Source organism: Paroedura picta, chromosome 2 (assembly GCF_049243985.1).
Source record: "Paroedura picta isolate Pp20150507F chromosome 2, Ppicta_v3.0, whole genome shotgun sequence".
In the NCBI taxonomy this organism is placed as follows: Eukaryota; Metazoa; Chordata; class Lepidosauria; order Squamata; family Gekkonidae; genus Paroedura; species Paroedura picta.
The window spans coordinates 93224127-93241147 of NC_135370.1; the positions used below are offsets into that span (position 1 = coordinate 93224127).

The 17021-nt window shown below is 41.8% G+C and overlaps 1 protein-coding gene across 28 annotated transcripts in view; it reads left to right on the forward strand.

The window, feature by feature from the left end:
* SOX6 (SRY-box transcription factor 6) overlaps positions 1–17021 on the forward strand; it is a 607104-nt gene that overhangs the window by 523058 nt on the left and 67025 nt on the right. For all 28 annotated transcript variants that reach the window (XM_077321651.1, XM_077321668.1, XM_077321671.1 and 25 more), the window contains one exon: positions 320–501. In XM_077321651.1, coding sequence (XP_077177766.1) covers positions 320–501 — 182 coding nt within the window. The remainder of the gene's footprint in view (positions 1–319; positions 502–17021) is intronic.

Here is a 17021-nt window from a genome sequence, read left to right on the forward strand (position 1 = left end):
TAATATGATAGAGCTTCATTGCTGGAGTGCTGCAGGCAAGGTCATATGAGTTTAATTAAGGCTGTTGTGAGAAAAAAATAGCCAATACATTACCTTGCCTTGAAGCAGAAGTTCAAAGCAGATGGTTAAATAAGTGTAGACTAATATTCCAATATTAATATACAGTTTATAAACTTAATCTGAAAAACCATAGTATATATGTGTTTATCAAAACTCATGTATTGGGCTCTCCTGAAAAGGAGAGGAATGTTCTGCATAATATTTAAAATCAGATTTCAAAAATATTCTTCAATAAAGATTATGTTTCTGTTATTTGTAGACATCCTTTCTAGTCTTAACTCACCTGCCCTATTTGGGGACCAGGATACAGTAATGAAAGCCATTCAAGAGGCACGAAAAATGAGAGAACAGATCCAAAGGGAGCAGCAGCAACCACATGGCATTGATGGAAAACTTCCCTCCATGAACAACATAGGTTTAAACAACTGTAGAACTGAAAAGGTACTGCATATCTCGTCTCTCTTTTCTGCTACGCATTTAAAGTCCCAAGTTATCTAGCCAATTTCCTATAAACTTATTGCAGCTATTTTTATTTGCTGTTTTTAATCATCACTAACTAAAATGGTCATATTTCTATTAAAATTAGGATTGTAACTATGTCAAGAAGGTGATTAAGATTTCTAAAAATTATTTAAAATAACCTGTGACATAGCATAGGGGACTAGGTGACAATGAGGTAAAGGGTCTGTTCAACGGAACTATTTGGGCTTATTTGAAAAAACACAGTAATATCACTTGTACAAATTAGGACAGTATTCCAACCTACCAATTTTTGTTCACTGTGGTGCTAATGTGGAAAAGTCCTGGGTGGGGGGTTTCCCCCCACTGAATCCATCTGAGGAAATCTAAAACATTAGAACATAAAAAGAATACTTCTGAATCAGATCAGTGGTCCATCTAGTCCAATGTACTGTTTCATACAACAGCCAACAAGTTGCCTGGGAGGGCTAACATATAAGACATAGAAGCTCAACTTAGGGCCTTTCCGCACAAGGACCAATGTTGCTAAATGTTTGCAGTATGCAGAAACGCTATATTAAAAAGTGGAATTTTGTCATTCCGCATACCTTCAATTCTAGTGGAATATTGTAGTCCCAGTAGCGGTCTATTCATTCCCCACAGGTGTTCAGTCTTGCTGGAATCGCAACAGAGGAAGCAATATTTTTCCGCACTTCTTCCCGCCCCTCGCCATCAATCAATAGAACAGCCAATGAACTGTTATGTTCGGGCTCCCGAAAAGCCCTTTTCCCTTTAAAAACTGTTTTTTAAAAACCCAAACGCACCAGTCGCAATGAATAGTTGCTCAATCATTGTCTCAGAAAGACCTTTTTCACTGGCGTAGGAGCTGGCACTTAATCGTTTACATGCTCTTCAAGTAAAAAAAAATCCCCCTCCCTGATGAGTGCAGTTTGTGGACGAAATTATGGGCAGTGTCGAACAGGGAGCTGTATTGTCCTCGGAAACTTTAAAAACAGTTGCAGAAGGGAGCTTTGTTTATTGTTAAGCACTTCTGTGGAGGGACTTTAGCCGGAGAAGCCACGTTTGTTCATTGCTTTCTCCAGTCTAAGGGGGAAAAAATGGCGATCACGTCTCCGGAAGCTCGGGGGCGAGAGCGAGGGAGGGACATTCTTTTCACCACTATTTTGAGAATGCACGTGTCTTTTGCTGATGTGTTGAGGCTTGGGCTCAGAAGTGTACTGTTTTTTTCAGGGGGAATCCACTTTTCTGGATTTCCCCCTAAGTGCTATAAAATTCCAATTATTGCTGGAGTTCGGCGGGAGTTTTTCGGTTTGTTTATGACGTCATGCGGAACATTGAATTAATAGAGTTTACGAAAGTAAGACTTTAGCAACATTTAATTCATGATGAATGGCCCTTAGTGTTGCCTTTAGGGATGGGCAGAAACTGTATTTCTGCAGTTCGTAGTTCATGGCTGAAATATGCACTGAACCACAAACCCATATGAACTGGGAGATTGGCTCACGAGCCAACCTGTTTGGCAGCCATTTATGAGACATTTAAAGTTTAACCCCTGCTATCTGCTCCACACTGCTTTTCACAGGGAGCAGCAAGCAGGGTTTATCCAAAGAGCTGAGTGGCAGGACTGGTGCTCAGGTGTTTGGTTTAAATGGCTCTGCTTGCCCCTCAGCCTTGGGACATAAGAGAACCTTGAATAAAACTAGGTGAGGTAGTGCCATAGCAACTCATCATGGCTACTAGTCACTGATAGAGCTCTCCTCCATGAATCTGTCTGTTTATAGCCATCTATATTCTTAGAGCCTCTTGTGGTACAGAGTGGTAAGGCAGCCGCCTGAAAGCTTTGCCCATGAGGTTGGGAGTTCAATCCCAGCAGCCGGCTCAAGGTTGACTCAGCCTTCCATCCTTCCGAGGTCGGTAAAATGAGTACCCAGCTTGCTGGGGGGTAAACGGTAATGACTGGGGAAGGCACTGGCAAACCACCCCGTATTGAGTCTGCCAAGAAAATGCTAGAGGGCGTCACCCCAAGGGTCAGACATGACTCGGTGCTTGCACAGGGGATACCTTTACCTTTACCTTTATATTCTTGGATATCACTGTGGCCACAGCAGTGAATCCCACAGTGCGGTATAGAACCCACAGTAATGGATTTAATCTGCATGTAGAACAGTATTGTCTAGATATTGGGGAGGGGGATTTTCACGATCAGAGTTGTTCAGCAGTGGAATTGGCTGCCTAAGGAGGTGGTGAGCTCCCCCTCACTAGCAGCCTCGAAGCAGAGGCTGGACAGGTCCTTATCATGTATGGTTCAGGCTGGCCCTGGATTGAGCAGGGCATTGGACTAGATGGCCCTTCCAACTCTATGATTTTATGATTATTCACTGCATAAAGAAGTCTTTCCTTTTGTCTGTTGTGAACCTATTGCCCATGGTAGGTGGGCATAGGAAATCTTGAAATAACGTTGCAGGTCATTTCTATTAGTACCAGCTTATTCATATGCAGGATGAGTTTTGAAGATCTAAAATTAACTTATAGTTTCATACAAATTGAATTCTCACTGATATAAGAAGTCAGTAAAGCAACCGCTTTTCAGCTTTCCTTGTGCTTCGTAGTATGAACTGAGTAGCTCTCTATGCTGGAAATACCCTCAGTGAGTTTTGAATGCTGGAATTCAACTTTTAAAACTTGATGACACTTCAGTAAGACCAATTTTGATGTGATCACGTTTGATCACATCAAGATCCTTGTGCGACGAACAAAGTTTAAGTCCAGTGGTACCTTTATGATCAGCCAAGTTTTATTCAAGGTATGAGCTCCTTTGTGCAGTGGTCCCCAACCTTTTTATCACCGGGGACCAGTCAACACTTGACAATTTTACTGTGGCCTGGAGGGGGGGGGGAGTCTTTTGCTGAGGGATGTCGCTCCACTTGCTTTCCCGCCAGCACCGCTGAGTTTCTGCTGCCCATTGGGGGGCTCTACCAGCAGCAGCTGTGCAGTGCCACATCGAGGGGGAGCCCCAGCCATGGTGGCCACTGGAGAGCACCAAAGGTGAGCTGGCGACAGAGTGGCAGGGCAGCCCCCAAGGCAGCAGCTGGGGAGGAGGACAAGGAGGAGCCGCGGCCCGGTACTGACTGATCCATGGACCGAGACCAGTCCCCAGACCGGGGGTTGGGGATCACTGCTTTTGCACATGCACGCTTCTTCAGATATCAAAGAATGAATCTATCTTGTTATGTGATGCGATTAATGTGCACCTGCTGTTCTTTGTCTTCTGTGCACTGGTATATCATGCAAGAAAAGTCTTGATACAGCCTACTATGCAATTACACACAGTTTAATCAGTGTTCACATATGCATAGTTAATATGAAGAGGGAACATGTAATAGAACAGGACTGCAGCAAACTGTGCATGCACACAATTAGGATATAAACATGGAATAGTAAAAGATAATTTGTTCATTTAATTTTGAAAAAGAGTTCAGATAAATGTTCTGCCAACATCCAGGCAGAAATTCAGATAAGAGCATTTCAGAAGTGCTCTCTCTCTTATATTCTAATAGTCAGCAAGATCTTTAGATACTTAAATCTGGTCATTGAAACTGAGCTCAGCCAAGACAGATCTTTCTGCAAACCTGAAAAGGGCCCCAAGTTTACAGAAAAATATGATTAAAAATACACTAAGGTACTTACCCACCCACCCCTCCAATGATAAAAGAAACAGCTATACTTTCAAGTAACAAGTCATTTCAGTGGCTTTTGCTAGGCAATTACAACATTCTAAAGCTGGGGCCCTTTTCAGGCCTATTTTGGTTCTTGTGGGAAGACTCATTGACCAGGCCGAGGGTTGCCAGCTCCAGGTGGGGAAATTCCCAGAATTCTGTGGTGGAATCTGAGGACAGCAGGGTGTGGGGAGAAAGAGGGGAGGGTTGAAATGGATATAATCCCATAAAATCCACCCTTCAAAGCTCCTCTGGAGAAAATGACTTCTTTGGAAGGTGAAGTCTATGACATTATGCCCTACTGAGATTGCTTCCCTCTCTAAACCTCAACCTTCCAAGGCACCATCCCCTCATCTCCAGGATTTTCCCAAACTGGTAATAGCAGTCCTAAGGTGGAACTAATCTTTGTAGTAGAGTGATCTGTTGTGATTCGAGATCATCTTTAGGCCCCACATAGCAATTGACAATCCTAGAAGAGAGAAAGAAGTAGAAAAAGGAAAAGTCTATGGGGGCTTTTAGGAAAAGGGAAGATGATATAGTGAGGGAGAGGCTGAATCTGTGAAGGCTCAAGGGGGTGGCAGGTTACAGTGGATGAGCGATAGGGTTGTGAGGGCCCAGCATAAGGCAGGTGGTTGGACTAGATGACCCTTCCAACCCTATTATTCTATGATTCTATGACTCTAAGGAGATGTTATAGTTAGGGGGGATACAGTGCAAGAGATACCTCCTGCAAGTTCTTGCTGGCTTCCATTTCTATGGGTGCATATATGGAAATGCTAAAAATGCCCCTATCAGAATAATCTTAAAATGCCAGAAACTATCTTCATGTTTTTACTTAACATATCTCTTTTCTTTTTCTCACAGTGCACTTTATATTCATAGCAAGGGACTAGGTTTTGTTGGTTTTTGAAGGGTGCAGAGTATTTGTTAGTATATTATCTTCAGAGCTAAGTGCAGGTGGTCATTAGATCTAAAACATATTTTAAAATCTGCTGCTAGGAATGTCTTCAAATGTTCCTCTACTGAAAGTAGACACAGTTTAAATACTAGCCTGAAATCCTAACAGAAGCCATGGTGATTTATATATAAAATGCAGCTGGGAGATTTTAAAAATATGTATGTTTTGCCAATGGAGTTGTTACAGTCTATTGGTCAAATGGACTTGACTTCATAGGCCATAACGACCCCTTAGAGGAGACAAGGTCTGCAGTTGTGCAATGTATTTAGAGACTATTAAATGTGTGGAATATTTATGTAATTGGATGTAACAGCCTTTTGAACTCTATCATTCACATGTGGCTATCAATCACACATGTAAAGACTTACCTAGAAAACTTTTGCAGGATGTACTGATGAAGATTTACAGTTAGTGAAACAAACCATTTTCTATGAATACTTACCCAGCAGTTTTATAATGTTGTTAGTTCATAAATTAATGCATGTTCTATGCTGAACCTGACATTTAGTAGATCTCATAGCAGTAATGATCGATATTATTATTGTGTGTCTTACAACTAAGTGTAACAATGGATGGTACAAAGGTTTTATTTGCCATTGTAGGAACCAGATTCATATGTTACTCGAGCAAAGTGATTCCTAGCTCTTTATGTTGCTCAGTGATAACTTCTCAGGTTCATGAACCTAAACTGTATAGTCTTTTTTCCTAAGAATTGCCAACAAAACATTGAATTGCAAGACATTACAAAAGCTTTTGGAACATACTCTAGGGACACTCGCACTTTGTGTGGGCAATATTGAGGTCAGTGGGGACCACTGTTGCCTGTTTTAATTGAGTATGTGAGATAGAATGCACTTGGCCTTTTAAAGCAATGATACATAGCTAAGTGAACTTCTTAGAGAAAGTTGTGTATCATTACCAGTTTTATTGAAGAATGTTTGAAAAGCTTCTAAATATGTCTGGGTTCCTCCAAAGACAGCTTGAGTCATATGACTAGGACACAAGAAGGGTAAAATTAATTACCAAAATTGTGGTCTGTTATACATAAATATGATGTTGTCTCTATTGTCTGCTCTGCATTCAACCATCCATTCACCACTTGGGCTGCAAAGAACATCAGATGGAGATTTCTTAAACTATACTATCTCAAGATAGTTGAGGCTGGATAGCCATCTTAGATAGAGGCTGATTCTGTGAAGGTTCAAGGGAGTGGCAGGTTATAGTGGATGATCGATAGGGTTGTGAGCGTCCTGCATAGTGCAGAGGGTTGGACTAGATGACCCAGGAGGTCCTTTCCGTGATTCTATGATTAGGAATTGCTATAACCCACATATACTTGGATGATTATGGTATTTGAATATCTTTGTGAAGTATGCTTGAAGGAAACTTACTGCCTCAGAAGCATTGGTTGAATTTTAATTTATTGAATTTCTGTCTATACCACATCTAATAACTTGAACAACTGCCATATATCACTATATGATTTAGCCACAGTTACTCCAAGAGCAACTCAGAAGAGTCTGTGGGGATACTTATGCTTTCCTTTGGGGAGGGGGAACCTTTTCCCTTCTGCCTAACAGTTTGCTGACAGGGAGGCCACTGAAAATCCCCTTCTCACTTAAAATACTGCTTTGGCTGGCCTCGCTGTTGGAGGGAAGAAACAGCCAAGCCATGTGTATTTCTTCTTTAAGATTCTCTGTAGATTTGAGGCGTACTGCACAGGGTTATTGTGCAGACAAAACTGGATGCAGTTGTGGAGGTTCTTTTGCCTCCTGTTTCATCTGCACAATAACCCTGTGCAGTAGACCTCAAGTGTTTCAACTCCACAATGACCTGCATGGGAGGCCTTAAATGTTTCTTCTCCACAACAACCCTGTCCAAATTCCAAAGCAGCCCTTTCTGCCTGGGGAGCTAATCTTTATCGTCTGCAGATGAGCTGTAATCCCTGGAGCTCTCCAGGCCCCACCTGGAAGTTGGCTACCCCTGGGCTGGATATATTCCTAGAGGTTTGGAGGTGGGAATTCAAAATGGTACAATGCCTCAGAGTCTAGCCTTCAAAGTAGCCATTTTTGCCTGCAGAGCTAATCATTATAATTTAGAAATGAACAGCGATCTAGAGACGATGGTAGAGGCTTGCAGACTGTGTTTGGGGTGGAGTGGTGCATGTGTGTCCCTCCAGGGCTATGGGTTTTGGTCAGCCCTTACCAGCGACTGTTTGTATTTTGGTGTGCAGACAGACAGATAGATAGACCAGCATCGGTCCTGCAAGTCTGGAAAGTGCATAAATAATATTTTCTTTATGCTCTATAAAGAATATTTACAGCCTGAAACTGTAAATAGTGAACAAGTAAATGGCTGGAGAGACATGGGATCTGAAGTGACTTTTTTCAAGCTTGGTCTGGTAATTAAAAACCAGTATATGCCATGAAGGTCCTATGAAATCAGAGGCATAAGTGGCCCAAAATTTCAAATGGAGTTAGCTTTACAGGAAAGTAGACAGTGAGACTTCCAGGGGAACTAGGTGATCCACTTTTATTAGGCAACAACTTGCCCTTGTAGACAACAACAGGGACTGCAGTTGCCAACAGTAGGCCTCAGGCTTCAGAAGGGCAGACATCACAGGCAACCAACAGACTGTGCTAGCCAAGGGGTGTCTGTGGCCACGTGCATTCCTTTAGAAGGGATGTATATGAGGGGAGAGACATTTCCCTTCAGCCTAACATCCTGGAGATAAGCTGTACTTCCAGGGCATTCTCAGACGCCACCTGGAGGCTGGCATCCCTAAACCTAAGTGGGATACAATGCTATACAGTCACCCCTCCAAAGCAGCCAGTTTTGCATGGGGAGCTGATCTTTATAGTCTGGAAATGAGCAGCAATTCCTGGAGATCTCTAGGCCCCACCTGGAGTTGGTTGTCCCTGGTCTGCACATATTCCTTGAAGTCTAGAAGTGGGGCCCCAAAAGTGTATAATGCCCCCACTGCCACCTAGTACCTTCTGACACACTACCTAGGTGTGTCTAAACTTGACTAAGGTCAAGACTTCTGTGCACAGAAAGACCTCACCTTAGGGCCTCAATCTTCAAAATGAGGCTCTCTACCCCACCTCCCTCATGGGGAGTATGCTATGGGGAGAGAAAGGGAAGGCGATTGGAAACCGCTTTGAGACACCTGAGGCCTGGTGGTTGACTGCAGGCCATTCCCAATTCTCTCAGACCTCTCACAGCACCACATCCCTCACAGGTTGTCTATTTGGGGAGATGAAGGCAAAAGGTGTTTGTAAACCACTTTGAGACTCCTTTGGGTAGTAAACAGCAGGGTACAAAAATCCAGCTCTTCTAAGGAGCAACCATGAAAGAAGCATGTGGGCACATAACATTTTACCAACAGTGAAAATATGGGAGACAGAAGGAACAGGGTGGACACCTGTGTACTGTGACTACCCCATGTGTATTAGGGCAGAGGAGCATTTCAGTGTCTGTGGCCTAATTCATACAAGAAGGGAAATGACGTTGAATACAGAACTGGGAGGAACTGGTTGCCATGTAATCTTTCCCTAAGAAGAGTCTCCAGTCTGATTTTCCCTTCATATATCTGAAGCCATGGCTCTGGAAAGCTCATCTGTAACCACTATGCAACAATTCCCAAAGGTCAGTCCTCTCCCACAATCAACGAACATTCCAAACCACAGGTTCTTGACACCCATATCTCCACACCCATGCCCTCAATTGCCACCACAACCTCCCACACAACACACACATTCAACCGCATGCCCTTACAGACTGTACAACTCCTCCCCTTCCTCTTCCCACCGTCGTGTTCTAGCTCCTGTTGTATTCCTGGATACAGCAGGCTAGTTGTAAAATAAAGCAATAATGTGAAGCTTGAAAGCAATAATTTCCTCTGTAGTAGCAGGAACAGCAGCTAGAAGTTTAACAGACTGAAACATGAGTTGAGTGTCCAACTGATATCCTTTCCCGGTTTGTCCTGCCCTATTACTAAGGATGTGCGCTTAGAAATGTATTGATTAGAGCCCTACCTGAACAATCTTGAGTCATAAATATAGAGAGCAAGTGTGGTGTAGTGGTTAGAGTGCTAGACTAGGAGAGAGAAATTCAGTGTCAGTAAACTCTGAGTGCCAGCAGCACTACCCAATCTGAAGACTTCCTAGCAAATCCTATTATCCTGACTGGTATTTTTATGCGCAGCATTTCCACTTACTGCTAACTACTGTACAATCTACCTTGCTGTGGGAGGATTTTATATGCCTATGGTGTTCTGGTTGCCTGAGTCCTTCTGCTAGGCAACTGCATGCATCTGGACAGGCATAGAAATGGCTGCACAGAGGGCCATTCCGCACGGTGGTGGCTGTGCCAGACTGCCAACAGTGTGGAGCTTTATGTTCCACAGTTTTCTATGTACCCCTGGGAAAAAGAGCAAAGGCAGAACGTTTTTTTTAAATTATTTATTTTGGACCTTCCTACAAAAAAAATGCCCTAATCTGCCCCATGGGGAAGTGTAGCACCACAAGAGCTGGCTGGTGCATTTTTTGCCCCCTCTGGAAGGACTGGCTCTTCCCTGTCTACATGGACCTGCTGTGTGTCAATTTACATTTTATTCACACAGATACAATGTTTAATCAAGAATAGACCAATGCTAGTCATCAAAGCAGATGGTCTCGAAACTGATAAACTCTGAAATATTACCAAACACTTATGCGGATCTTAATCTATCGCAAATTGAATTATCTACGAATTGGAATCAAAAGGTGGTGGATGAAAAATCTTCTACTTGAAGAACCAAAGATACACTAAACCTGTGAGACCAATTTGCAAGATTTCTTTCAACTAAACACCATACCACGGGGGTCATCAACCCCCGGTAATCAGCCCGGTACCGGTCTGCGAAGGCCATGGTACCGAGCTACTGGCAGCCGCGCCTGACCCCCCACAGCGAGAAGCTCGCCAGGTCCGGCTAGCTTCTCGCTGCAAGAGGGAGGGGAAGAGGCAGGTGTGGCCACCGGCACGCCGGCGACGCAAACGTGGTCACAGTGTGGGATGCAAGAAAAGCATTCGTAAGGGGCATACTTATACGACAAAACACAATGACAAGGAAAAGAAAAGAAAAAGAACTGGCTGAGATCAAGGAAAAGTTACAACAACTGGAATGTGAGAATTTTTATGTGTACTGTTGTATGCAAAAGCAATCACTCTGATAATAAAACAGTAGTTCATTTTTTAGTGTCCCAAAAAGTATTAAGAACAATTTTGTAAAACTTGCCTCGGCTCTCTTCATAAATAGTTTGGCAGTTTGAAACATAAAGTGATGTAATACTGCCCCCTTTATATTAGAAGTGAAATCTTCATATTCCTGGGTACACAGACATACGTTGCTTTATAGCAGTATTTACACTGAGCCTTTTACCAAAGTTCTGTGCAACTAGATAAAAACACTTTGTTTAGCAGCAGGGTGTGGGCCTCAGTTTTAAATTTGCTGTGAAATATATGAAGACAAAGAAGTTTCTTTCTTTTTGTATGCAGAGACAGTCCCGAGGAATAAGGTTTGCCACTTTCATATGCATTTAATTATCATGTTTTCTTGGAATATTTCCCCCCTAAATCAGCTTTCTCTGAGTATAACAATAGGCCAGACTGTTTTTGGCGGCCTGATCGGGAATTAAATTTTCCTTTGAATAGCTAAATGATTACAATACCACTCGCACACGCTGAAGCGCTGTGCCGAATGTGTTTGATGCAATTAGAATGTGATCATGTAGAAACACAGAATGAAGTATCTTATAGAAAGGTGCGCCCTCTGACTTTTTCAGTGTCTCTTTAAAGAGAGATGTTGTAGTCATGGAGACTTTCAGCAAACAGGTTTACATTTGTGGTTCCTTTTAAAAATGCTGAGAACGTAGCAGTATAAGAAGCAGGCTCACTGCAGTAGCCTTTATGGAAGGTATCCTTGGTATTACAAACCTAAATTTTGAAAAAAAAAATAAGTACTAGGAATAAATTAGATGTTTGTCAGCATGTGCTTAACTCTTCCACTACTTTCCTCCTATAACTCTTCTTCACAGTCGCTTTCCCCCCAGCTGGATTTCTGAATATTTATTTGTCAGAGGAAAAAAAACTGGCAGGAAGGGGTTGCTAGGTAAGGCACCTGACCTTTCTCTGCTGCAGATTATATCTTCCTGTCACTGTTTTGTAACTTTTTAATTTTGTAGCCCTGGTCCTTTAATTGAACAAAATTATCTTGTTCATTTAGCTAAACACTCTCACTGGATACTTTAATGAATGTGTGCAATAGAACTAGAGTTGCCAATTCCAGGTTGGGAAACTCCTGGGGATGTTGAGGGTGAAACTTGAAGAGGATGCCATCCTCTAAGTGGCAGCCTTTCAAATACTTAAAAGAGAGCTGTTATGGCTTGGGAAAATCGAACTATTTGCCAGAGAGTCAGCAAATACCTTCTGACTTGGTCGTTCTTTTCTACTTGCCCACTGTCTCCATACTGTGCAAATGGCACAGACATCTAATGCCAGGCACAACATTTCTCAGGGTGCAGCACTTCTCAGGGTGCCCAGGACATGCATCAGATGCTGCTGCAACATCATGTTGTTGTTGTTGTTGTTGTTGTTGTTGTTGTTGTTGTTTCCCGCCACTCTCAATTGAGCCGGCTTGTTGGCGGGTTACAAGATAAAAATAAAGATACAAAATCTCCTAAACCCCCCGCTAAAATGTGCTGGACAAGGGGAGGGAGAGAGATACCAGCTAGCGGACATGATCAACATTGCCATCAGGGTAGTAGGGAGGAAGACCCAGAAAAGGTTGCCATTATCTGAACTACTATGGCACAAGGAGTGTGGATTTTAGCAGCATTTCCAGATAAGGCTCCCTGGCCCAAAAGAGAGACAGAGACTGAATGTGTTTATTGTAACATCAAGAATGAGAAGTTGCTGGGTCTCAGAACTGCAGAAGGTGGCTTGAAAGGGGTCATGCACCAAATGATATCCATCTCTAATAGAAGCTCTGAGAAATCCAGCCAAAATGAGGACTCATAGCTGGGTGAATTTTGCCATGAGAATCTGCAGTGAAAGATTTCCTGGACAACTCAGTGAGGCTTTATAGTGGGACCTAAAATTATACCATCATTGTTAATCTCTAGTGTCTTTTTTTTCTCTTACAAGACAAAAAGAAATGTGGTTGAAGAGCATGTTTTGTCACATTGATTCCTGCTAGAATGCTTGATACAACTTAGCATACAATAATGCTTCCTTGCTGACACAAGCAGTAAGCGTTTTCTTCAGGTTGAATTAATCACAGGAAAACACCAGCAGTGATGTATATACAAGAAGAAAGACATGGCATAATGATGTTAGTAGCATTGTTCCATTGTCATCCATCCTCGATTGTTAGAAGTGTCTTCATCTTGCACTGAAGCATTACTAAGTATTCCTGAATACGAAAAAAGTAAAACACTGCTAAAATAAATGCTTGGAAAATTATACAGAAACTGCTACAGGGCTACACATTACAAACAATCCTCCTTCACATAGCTTCACCTCCTTAGATAAATGCAAACAGATACTATGTTCATGCTGTGGTACATGGTGCATTGGTGTGTGTTGGGGGTCACCATTAAAAAGCATAACAATAAAGAAAAATGTAAATGAATCTCTAAATGTTCAGAGAGAGACAGAACTCACACAGCTTCGTATCTGTCATCTGACGAAAATTTGGCATCATGATGTGAAACACATACAGAGCAACACAATGTCATTGCATTATATTGCCCATTATGTTTCTTGGTGTCCCAAAACTTTTTGAGTCTGCAGGAACCTTTGGAGTTTTGACACAGCATAGTGGGCACAGTCACAAAATGGCTGTCACAAAAGATCTGCCACAGGATGGAGCCAGTCATAAAATGGTTTCCAGGGCTTGGAAAATTCCATGAGGGTGGAGTCTATGGCTGGGACAGAGCTCAGCAGGCCCCATCTAGAGGTTGCTAACCCTAATATCTCTAGATAATACTTGTTTTCTAATTAGCATTTTTAGTTTTGACCCTGGAACATGTTTCTTTCCTACATCTGTATTTCAGACCATTATTCCTTATCTATTGGTATAAAAGATTCAGTGGGCCTGTGTTACATTCATTTCCTTTTAAAAGGGTACACACGATTAGTGAGTTTGTATAGATGCCACTGCCCTAATAAGTAATTATAACATATAATTGTATAGTTTTATGAGAATAGTTTTATGCATTTTAATGTATTCAAGAATAGGACTTGAAACTTGAAAATCCCCCTCCCCAAATGTTGAAAGCCTTCCCCTAAAATGTGAAATTGCATGATATCTACTGCAGAAAGAAAATGGTGATTTCTCTATTTAGAATATTTTCTGTTTTGCTTCTTGTTTTCAAAGAATCCCAACCTAGCATATCATTTTAGAAGACAAAGAATTAGTTTTTATATCCTGCTTTTCACTATCCAAGGGAGTCTCAAAGACCGTTTACGCACTGGAGGTTTCATGCCGGGCTGCAGGCTGGAGTTTTAGTTGTGGCAGGTAGCCCCACCTCTTCCTGCACCCACATAGGGGAGCATTTGGCCCAGTGCACTTCATCCACCCCCGATTTGTGCTCCTGCATGGGAGCTGGGGCACTGAAGTTCCCAGTGCATAAACGGTAATAGTGGCTTACAATTGCCTTCCCTTCCTCTTCCCACAGCAGGTGCCCCGTGAGGTAATTGGGGCTAAGATAGTTCTGAAAACTGACTGGCCCAAGATCACCAAGCTGTCTGTATGTGGAATCAAACCTGGTCCTCCAGTTTAGAACCACTAAACCCTTCTGGCTCTCCTACACCACACTGACTCTCACCACACTAATTTGATTGTCTAGTTTGAGATTGTTCTGGTTTTCAGTTCTGTCTATGTCAGTTTACCTCCATCTGCATTTGTGTCCTAACTATTCAAGTCTTACTTATTTAAGTGACATTAATTCAAGATACTGTGCTTAGGACTTCAGCCTTAATAAAAATCCATTCATACAGGGACATTCAGTCAAACATATGGCCTCTTATCAGTCCCACAGGCTTATCATTGCCTTTTTACCAGATGACAGAGGCTGTGCATAATGTCCTTGCATACTGTCCCAAGTGCTATTGCATAAAGGCTGGTGGAAATAGAACAGTAGGCAAATTGGGCATCAGAGAAATACCATAAGGAAATACTGTAAGTTATTGATTTAAGCATATTTGTATTTTGAACAATATAATAACAATATAATAATATTATATAAAACATAAAACAATATAAAACATAAACAATATAAAAACAATATAATAAACTGGGTATGCCTGTATACACTTCATATGTCCAGTGCCTGGCATTACATTCTGTGGCACACATGGCCTGACCTGACAAAGTATTCTGTCATATCTGGGCCTCCTAACAAATGGGCCTCACACTTCTGATCTAGTCATAGTTGCTTTTTATTATAGTGTCCTGATATTGAAACTAAACAGGTTGAGTCCTGCTAACTGGCTGAATCAAAGTCTGTTTGAGAGCCAAATTCAAGCAGCTCTGAGCTCTTCAGAGGAAGAACAGTTCAAGTATAATAAATGAATAATAAAATAACTGCTGAACTGCTGCAGAAGTCAGGACGAAATGGATGCCTTCCTAGTAATTTTCCCCTGCTGCCTTAGGATGGCTCATTTCCCATTTTTTAAAAAAGACAAGAACATAGTGAAGCATGGCATTAAAGGGAAAGGTCTTCTCTAAAGTTATGCATTTCCTGATCTTCATACATAATAGGAATATAAAGTTTGTCCTATGTAATCCATCATCAGCCTATTAAATCTAGTCCTCTGGCATTGGCAGTGGTCCAGGTACTACCAATGGAAATAAATTGTCAGCCCTATTATGTATGTTTGTGAATGCCTGCTGATGAAAGGGAAGGGAAAGAACTGCTCAGAAAGGAAGGAAAGGAGAAGTATTCATGGCTATAAAGCCAGGGGTTAATTTGCGCCAGCTACTCTTCAAATAAGACACAAGGCAGTGATTGGCTGGCTGAATGGTAGACACCCAATGGAAGGCATACTAAAAGGGCCATGTAATTAAGCCTTGCCCCTTTGCTGCAGGCTTTTGCCACCTACTGCCACCCCACCCACCCGCCCTAGAATATTTGGGGCCAAGCAGGATTGGTAGTGTGGGGGAACCTTTTTTCCTTTGCTCCACAATGTTCAGGAGAGATGGGATATTATTTATCATATACTGTGTGTAGTGTACCTAGGAAATCTGATGATTGTTTGGCAGCCAGGCAAGGGACATTTGGAGGTGGTTTGCCATTGCCCTACCTCTGCATCATAACCCCTAGTGTTCCTTGGAGGAATTTCATCCAGATCTTTGGAGGTCTCCCATCCAGAGTCAGACCTGCTTAGCTTTCAAGATCTGATGGAATTGGGCTTGCTTGGCGAAATTGGACTTGCCATCCAGAGTGTTGTCTGCATTCACAGCTTAATTATGATTCTTACTGATTTAAAGCTGGTATCTCTTTAATCCACATCCTGGTGGCATCTATCCCTTCATTCTGCACCTATCTTTCTAGGATTTTCTCCTCCAAATTGGAGAGTTGAAATCTGCACACTAAAAAGAAAAAATGGTTTGCTGAGATTATCTTCTCCCCCCCCCCCGCCCTGTGCTTTAGATTGGTCAGTTTCTGACAGGAACAGTCCTTTTCACTTCTGGTTATTCCATTTTAATCCTAGCTCCATTTTGTTTTAGGTTTTGCTGTGAAGGCATTTTCTTTGCTTACAAGCCCCCTTAAGCACTGTGATAAGCACTCATAACAAAAGGAGTTAAAGACCAGCCCATCTTTGCGTCCAGCTGCCTCATCAACATCCTTTCTCACTGTCTGCACAGGCTTCACCCAGTAGGGGAGGGGGGAGTTAAAAAAATTGAAATTTTAAAAAAATGGCCCATTTACTTTTCAAAAGTAACAAAAATAAAAACTTTCTAGCAAAGTCTGAACCTACAATGTCTATAATGTCTAAGCAAGTTCCTTACTAATTGAGCCATCTCAGATACAATGCATTTAAAGCCTATATGACTTATTATTATTATTATTATTATTATTATTATTATTATTATTATTATTATTATTATTATTATTATTATTATTATTTGTTTCCTGCCACTCCCAAGAATGGCTCGTGGCAAATTAGAAATTGTCCCCAATAAAACCCTCTTAAAAATAATATGGAACATAAATACAATAAAACCAAACAGGCAAAAACATGTTGGTATTATTGAATTCTTCAATCCCCCCCCCCAGACTAAGGTGACCAGATTTTCCCACTTTTGGAGGGACATCTGGGGGCACCTGGCAAATTGTACTTATGTTGAAATTAAAAATATATATATTACAATACTATTTTTGCATTCTATGTGTTCTATGAAACATTTTTTTGCTCCATATAGACCAAATTTTTAATCAAGAACCTCCCCCCCCCCCCTGGTCAATGGTGTCCCGCTTTACCAATGTTAAAATCTGGTCACCTTAAACACATATCTAAATAAGGGAATAGGGAAAGATGGCCATCGATATCATATCCTAGTTTTACTGCCATCTCTCTCTCTTTGTTTTCAAAGAAAGAAGAGCAGTAGTTCCTGAGTTGTTTTTTTAAGGAATCGAACATCCTTTTCATTAAAAAAAACAATTGCCAAGCTGAGAGGGAAAGGGCAGAGGAGAAAGAGCAGAGAGCGGGCAGCCCTGGACAGCATCTCCCACCCTGCTCTGCAGACAGGGAGAGGGGAG